Below are 8,121 nucleotides of genomic sequence, written 5' to 3'. Positions count from 1 at the left end.
AGAACACAAGCTGAGATCAATTTACAGCAACACAGACGTACAAATTAAACCATAATGATCTCACAATAAGAAATAAACTGAAGTTCCATTCAGTTTTAGGACTAAAGGTGATGATGTCAGTGGTACATAAGAAAAAAAAATAATTCTACACAAAAGTATCTTTTCAAATGTTGAATACAAAAATTTATTGAAGATTTACATTTTTATCATAATAATAAGATTACAAAATCCCTGACAGATGCCATGAATACAAATTACTACCTATAAATAAATAACAGTACAATGTTGAATGTCAATTGAATTTCCTACAGTACATTTCGGTTTTTCTATGTTTTAGTGCTGAACAATCTCAACAAATTTATATGAAGAATAATAAATAAATACACCAGGTTATTAAACTATAAAGTCCAAAACTCCACTCCTGACATTGGCTGTGTGAAAATCAGGCATTGATTCACTCAGTGAGGTCTTTACAATCAGACCATATGATACAGCTGTCAGAATTTATGTCTTCAATTTCCGATGCTGCATCTCTTGCATGTTGGTGTCATCCTCAGATCACTTTGGCCACCTGTATTTCTGCATGTAGAAATAAATAAATAAAAACTCTATACTATATATATATATATATATATATATTACAAATATTAAATAAAATTGCCAATATTGGTAAAAATATATAAAATATACAACTTTCAAGACAAATACCTCCCACCTCATACACACACTGAAAACTTACCGTTTAATCAACAGTGGGTTCAGCCTACAGTCAGACACATGCAAGAAGAGACAGCACAGAGAGATAAATTAATATGGAGAAAATCAAAGAACAGAAAGCTGCATGACTTGTCAAATGTGGGTTTATTAGGATTATGATGACATACAGGAGCAGAACTGGGCAGTCTTCTGGCTCCAGGCTCAGCTGGGCCAATAGTTCGGTTTCTCACCAGAGTCTGAAGAACTGCAACAGAGAGAATAATGGATAGAACAAGTGCCAACTTGAACGGTTGATATTTTTTTTTTTTAAAAATGATTAGAACATTTATATTCATATATACAAATAATGAGCTGACATCAGTCCACTTATTTTACATTTAAGTTGAAACTCTAAGTTTTGCAGTGTGAATAAACAATTCTCCATTACATTTATGATAACCATATGCTGTTAAAGAAATATGATATCATATTACGTAATGTATTAAATGGATCTTGGTGATGGATTGTTCTGTCTAAATCGGTTTGTTTCTCAGTCCCTATATTTGGAATGTAACCTTGGTATTTGTCTCCTTGCTGTAATCTCTGTGACCTCATTGAACAGCATTAATCCATGTGTTATGTGATGAAATACAGTGCAGGCCAATCTGAGCAGTGGCATTAAAATAGAATTTTATTTCAATTCATATTTTACATTTCAAAGAATGTCATTTTTATTATTATTATTATTGATTTCGGCATGTGTGACTAAAGCTTTTATTAGGTGTGATCTGAAAATGCTGATGTTTCACAATTATTTCATGGCTGATTGTGTCAGTTATAATATCTATTCAAAATTTCTTAACATCAACATTTTCTTATCTTCAGACTATTTACACTCTTAAAAATAAAGGTGCTTCATGATGACATAGAAGAACCTTTTAGTCTAAATGGTTCCATAAAGAACCTTTAACATCTGAAGAATCTTTCTGTTTCACAAAAGTTTCTTTGTGGCGAAAGAAGGTTCTTCAGATTATAAAAAGGTAAGACAGAGAAGGTTCTTTAAAGAACCTTTGACTGAATGGTTCTTTGTGGAACCAAGAAAGGTTCTTCTATGGCATCGCTGTAAAGAACCTTTAAAGCACCTTTATTTTTAAGAGTGCAGTTATTTGATTATGAGATTTACTGGTGAATAAGATCAAATATTCTGGAAAAGAATGGTGTTTTGAATCAGCTCTTATGTTGCATACCCTCTCTCGTGGCGTTCTCAGCTGCTGACATGGCCTTCCCTCCTATATTGTTGACCATCTCATCTACTCTGGCTTCATGCTTCAGGAAAAATGGCCGCACCATATGCCTGTACAGTATCTGAGAACCATTCCAGGAGACCGGAGCCATGCACCACAACAGGAACAAGCACTAAACACCAGAGAAAAAAAAAAAAAAAAGTTTATATGTCCCGAGACCTCTAAAGAAATAAATAATTATGGCTTACCACAGTCACCAGAAAAAAAAAAAAAAAAAAAGTTTATATGTCCCGAGAACTCTAAAGAATAAATAATTATGGAAATGGTTTACAATAAAAAAAAATAAGAACTCATAAAAAACTTAGTTTTTTGTTAATTTTAAGGATGGAAAGTTGTATTTTTGTTTATTTTGTGTTGGTGTAGTTAAATAGTGTAGTTTTGAATTTTGTTTTACATTTTTTTTTGTCATTTCATTTTTTTTTGTGTTTTGATTTTTCGGTTTTCATTATATTTTGTAAGGATATTTCATAAAAAAAATATTTTAAGAAATCATAAAAAATTAAACTACATGAAAACATTTATATTTACATTGATATTCAAATATTTATATTTACATTGTTTTTAAATATAATAATAAAAAAAAGCGTTATATATTTTTTTTTCAAGTAATAATATTTTTTTTGTTTTTATTGTTATTATAATAATAATGTTTAAAATGTTTTAAATATACAAATGACTGAAAAACTGATAAAATTCGACGGTTTTTTCTACATAAATATTATCAAAATTCGAATTATATTAGAATTTAAAAGGCATAGTGGGTTCAGTTACGGACTTGCCCAATGTGGCCTCAAAAAAGGCTTTTGGCTTCACCCTTTCTCCTGAGGTGACGGCACAAGAGGTGTGGGAGGAGTTCCGCCAATTGCGAAGGAGTGTGGCCCAAATATTATGTGCCCAAATCGATCTGGCAGCATATACGTTTCTTCAAAGTGTAATAAAATAACACAACTATCTACAAGAAAAAAGTGCAGAATGAAACATTATCATTTCAAAATAAGCAAATTATCAAGTGCATTAAACTGCACTTAAGATAAAATGTTATTAAATTTTATATTATTATTCTTGGTACAAAATAATCTTTGCATTAGAACGAAGAGAGAGAAAGAGAAGAGAGAGAGAGAAATATTTAACCATGCATGTAATAATTATTGGTTTACCATGAGGCACATCATTATTATTAGTATGCTGTCATGCACAAAGCATTAAATAAAATGATCATGAAAGTATTTTATTTTTTAATTTAAATCCTCTGTATCCATTCGATGCTTGGTGTGAGGAACAGAACAGATCCAAATTCAAACCGCATTCATCGGCGATATGTATCTCCTTCCTCTGTAGCTATAGTAACAATTGAAAAATGTGCCGTTAATAAGTTTTACAACAAGTTTTACGGCAGCGATATCAAACGCTCATTGGCTCTCGCCGGTTTCCGCTCATAGATGCGACATGCCGTGTTTCCGTGTGATGCGTGTTTTTATGAGAAACGCGCGCCTTAACGGAGTAGATCTGGATAGTATTTTCAGCGTTTAACAATTTTAGATTATTCCCGTGCTCCTCGCACTACTATTAGATTCTGCCAGCAGAGGACTACAATGGATGCAGTTGTTCGTAACACTTGGACACTCTGTGGTACTGCTCTTTGACACACCTGTAATAATTATTATGATTAATTGTACTGTCTATCTGTTACGTTTCTCTTTATAGAATGCATCTTTATATACTCACTTTTTATTGGATTGATTTGTTCTTTATAAAAATAGATAGAAAAATCAATGCAAAGGTTTTTTTTTTATTTTTATTTTTTTTAATTGCACACGAAGTTACATGATGTGTGAGTTTTAGTCTGATTTTTCTATTCAGTTTAATGTACTTTATTGGCATAGTTTTGTGTGTACATTAATGTACAGATGTGGGCCGGATCTCTGGGCCAACACACTATGTTGCCTGTCTGGTTTTTACCAACACATGTCACAAAATGAATAATTGTGATTATAGTAATATACAAGGCAATAATCTGAAATATTAAGATTCTGTACTTGCTGTATTCCCAGACAGCAATATAGTGTTGGTCCAGATCTGGCCCACATGAAATCCTGCTTGCTGTTTGGTTTGTGTGTTGGGTATGTGATATTTAGGTATGGGTTATGTTTGGGGTTTGTGGTTTATTTTTTACTTAAAGTCACCCAAAAAATCTCAAATTATGTCCATTAAATGACTCACCCTCATGTCGTTCCAAACCCGTGAGACCCCCGTTCATCGTCGGAACACAGTATACTAGATATTTTAGATTTATTCGATAGCTTTCTGTCCCCTCCATTGAAGAATGTATGTACGGTATACTGTGTCCACGTCCAGAAGGTAATAAAAACATCTTCAAAGTAGTTCCATGTGACATCAGAGGGTCCGTTGTAGATTTTTTGAAGCATCGAAAATACATTTTGGTCCAAAAATATCAAAAACTACGACTTTATTCAGGCATTGACTTCTCTCCAGGTCTGTTATGAGCGCGTTCACAGCACAATCCGGTTCGCGAACGAATCACTCGATGTCACCGGATCTTCTTGAACCAAGTTCACCAAATCGAACTGAATCGTTTGAAACGGTTTCGCGTCAACAATAAGCATTAATCCACAAATGACTTAAGCTGTTAACTTTTTTAACATGGCTGACACTCCCTCTGAGTTCAAATAAACCAATATCCGGAGTAATTCATTTTAACTCAACAGTACACTGACTGAACTGATGACCGAGCCAAATAACGAACGAAACATTGACTCGTTCTCGAGTCAAGAACCGGTTGCATCGGTTTTTGGATCACCGGTAGTGATGGAGTTCGTTTCTTTTCTTTCCGCGAACCGGTTCTTTTCGGACAGTTTGATTCAATAAACCGGTTGCCGAAAACCGGTCTTCTTTCGGACGAGTTTGATTCAGATACAACGGGTGCCGAAAACGTTACACCAGTTCTTTTGCGCTCGACGTAATCATTGGCGATGATTGCCCTTGATTCAAGCCTTCGGTTTACCCGCGCTCATAACATTAGCACAGAATCAGTTCAGAATCAATCACCAAAAGAACCAGTTCAGTTCAGACGCGCTGTGTGTCAGTCTGCTTCACGCATGCGCAGTATCATCAGCTCCTCGGTTCTCGAATCGGACGCGTCCGCGTTCGTTATCTGGCTCGGTCATCAGTTCAGTCAGTGTACTGTTTGAGTAAATGAATTACTCCGGGATATTGGTTTATTTGAACTCAGAGGGAGTGTCAGCCATGTTAAAAAAGTTAACAGCTAAGTTCATTTGTGGATTAATGCTTATTGTTGACGCGAACCACCGTTTCAAACGATTCAGTTCGTCGCTTTGGTGAACTGGTTCAAGAAGATCCGGTTACATCGAGTGATTTGTTCGCGAACCGGATGTGCTGTGAACGCGCTCATAACAGACCCGGGTTTGGAACGACATGAGGGTGAGTCATTAATGACATAATTTTGATTTTTGGGTGAACTATCCCTTTAAGGCTGAGAATTGGCACCAATAATAAAACCTGTTTTGGCCCAGTTCAGGGACAGTTCAGGGTGATTAACTGGCTGAGATTCGGCCCGGTTATGGCCCATGTGTGGCCCTTGTCTGTAATCCAGTTCTGGGCCACTTCAGTGCCGTCATTCTTTGTGGCACTTGGGCCGAGGGAAAAGTGATTGTGTGGCCCGGATCTGGGCCAGAAGACATTTGCAATGTGGGAACTGGATAGGCTAACAAAAGCATCAAAATGCAATGACACTTACATCGTCATCATATTTCGGGCGCCACTGACAAGGCTGCCTGACGGCTGACGCAGACCTAGAATTCGAATGCAGCCCTTTTGCATTAGAATATTCTAAATTATTATTATTATAAATTTTTTTTGCCAGCCCTTGTATTCATTAATAACATTTATTTTATTTATTTGTGTAGTTTTTAATTTTAGTTTACATTTGTTGTTTTTTTAATGTGAAAACAACATGGAAGCCTGTTTCTGCCACTGAATAAAAAATAAAAAGGAAATTGCGACTTTTTTTCTCACAATTCTGACACCCCTACCACCTACCCACCCACTCAAAATTGGACTTCATAACTAGCAATTGCGAGTTTATATCTCATAATTCTGAGAAAAAAGTCAGAATTGTGAGATAAAAAGTTGCAAGTATTTTTTTTTATTTTTTTTTTATTCAGTGGCAGAAATGGGCTTCTATACAACACTGACTGTAACAGATAATTCCAGTTAAATAAGATAAGAATAACTAAAAATGAAAACATTGTGCATCTGTAAAGTGTGATTGATTTTAAAAAGCAAACATATGCCCTTGACCACTAATATGGACAAACTGGCAGATGTCTTAAGACCAACAACAGAGCTGTCCTAAATTAAAGAGCTTGTCAAACAACTAATTAACCTCTCAGATGGAGTATGACAAAAGAAAGGCATAATCTTACCGCCAATTAGCAGAAAGGAGCTAATAACTGATCCTCTTAAATCAGATATTAGCCAGAGACAGCATCTGGCCTTGTTCTACCTACCTTACACACATAGTAGAAAGGAAACCAGTGAAGAAAAATGTCAGAGAAGAATTCACCCACGCTGAAGAAGCCGTAGATTACCCAGTATGTCAGCCATTGTGTGTCATCCTCCTTATCAGGACTTTCTATGGCTTTGATACTAAAAATGCAAACAGAACAAAATCTGAATATACAAGTTAAGACAAGTTACCACAATCCAAAAAAAACACTATAATAAAGAGTTATACTGTAGGTTACGACAACTGATTGTTTGTAAAAAAAAAAAAAAAACCTTAAAAGCACATTACTCACGAGTAATATGCGGGATAAACAAAACCAATCAGATTACAGAGCAGAGAAGCACCATATCCAAATAATAAATACGCTCCAGTCACACCAGCAGCACCTGTTGGAAGAAAATCATAAAATGTCACGTATGAATGTATGAATATGAGTGTAAACAGCAAAATCACACGTCAAATGAGTAACTGTAACATGGGTAACTGTTTTTGGATGAAGCCTCAAGTGTAATCTTTAGCGCAGTATTTCAATGTAAAGTTAGATGTTGAGGGATGAAGGCGAGGTCACGGGTTGGTTACGTCAGACAACGTCAGACAAAATCTCCCTTTGAGGAACTTCACTATTCATACGTTTCAGCTACTTTTCTCTAGCTACTTTTTTAAGAAGGGAACTTAATTTCTCTTTATTCATGATGTCATGATATTTGTCATTTATTTAACATGCCAGTAATAGGCTTCTGTGGATCAAAGCAGCTTCGACTGACTTGAGCACCTGTTACATCAAAGCGGAGGATAAAAGTATTAGTAGCCTACGGGTACTTTTTACGAAATATAAAGAACATGAAACGGGCTTTATATAAAATCAGGACTTACCGAGCGCTAAATAACGTTTCTTGATGCCTGTTTTTTCTTCGATTTTATTGAGACAGTCAGTGACTATATTCTTCTCGTTCAAAAAAGCCTCGACGCGGTCTTTTATCTTTGCAAATATGGTAAACATCGCTGCTGAAATGAAAGTGTAACGTTATGCAGTTAAACAGAAGTGTATGAATGATAACGTGTCTCTGGGATGCTTTCGCTGAGTGGACAGACTCAATCCGCTTACTGTCAGACTAGTGACGCCTCTGTGGGAGGAGGGCTGATAACAATTATTATTCTTTATTGGGGGCGAGAGAAAGTGGTGAGAAGATGAGGAAACAACTAAATTACATTTTAAATTTAACTTAAATGCATTGGTTACTTTAGCTTACTTTAGTTTGGTTATCACCCTATTGGCTTACACTTTATTATGTTGTCAATATCAATCAATTTCAGCACCATACTAAACAGTTGTAACCACTAGGGGACTCTGCTCACCTGACATTAGCCTTCGACAGTCTTGTAATTTCTGCAGCACAGCAATCTGTCTGAACTAATATAGTAAAATAAATGCATTTTTCAAACCATTCATCACTATTAGCCTAAGTAGCCAATTTAACCATCATATTTCTCCACTCTGCTCTTTATATAAATGCATTTTAGAAATCTGTATTTTCTCTCTCTCTCTCTCTCTCTCTCTCTCTGTCTCTCTCTCTC

The 8,121-nt window shown here is 35.5% G+C and overlaps 1 protein-coding gene across 1 annotated transcript; it reads right to left on the bottom strand.

The window, feature by feature from the left end:
• Window positions 1-158: 158 nt before the first annotated feature.
• LOC109099075 (receptor expression-enhancing protein 6) lies at window positions 159-7,624 on the bottom strand. The gene is made up of 7 exons (XM_042733398.1): window positions 7,420-7,624; window positions 6,839-6,932; window positions 6,548-6,686; window positions 1,944-2,112; window positions 885-961; window positions 740-763; window positions 159-579 (listed from the first exon to the last, which is right to left on the bottom strand). The coding sequence occupies exons 1-6, from the start codon at window positions 7,544-7,546 to the stop codon at window positions 743-745; spliced, it is 627 nt and encodes a 208-aa protein (XP_042589332.1). The 5' UTR covers window positions 7,547-7,624; the 3' UTR covers window positions 159-579; window positions 740-742.
• Between the last annotated feature and the right edge of the window lie 497 nt (window positions 7,625-8,121).

The sequence above is a fragment of the Cyprinus carpio genome, chromosome B11, assembly GCF_018340385.1.
Source record: "Cyprinus carpio isolate SPL01 chromosome B11, ASM1834038v1, whole genome shotgun sequence".
Taxonomy (NCBI): domain Eukaryota; kingdom Metazoa; phylum Chordata; class Actinopteri; order Cypriniformes; family Cyprinidae; genus Cyprinus; species Cyprinus carpio.
The sequence above is the reverse complement of the archived record's forward strand: the minus strand, read 5'-3'. Positions and strand labels throughout refer to the sequence as shown.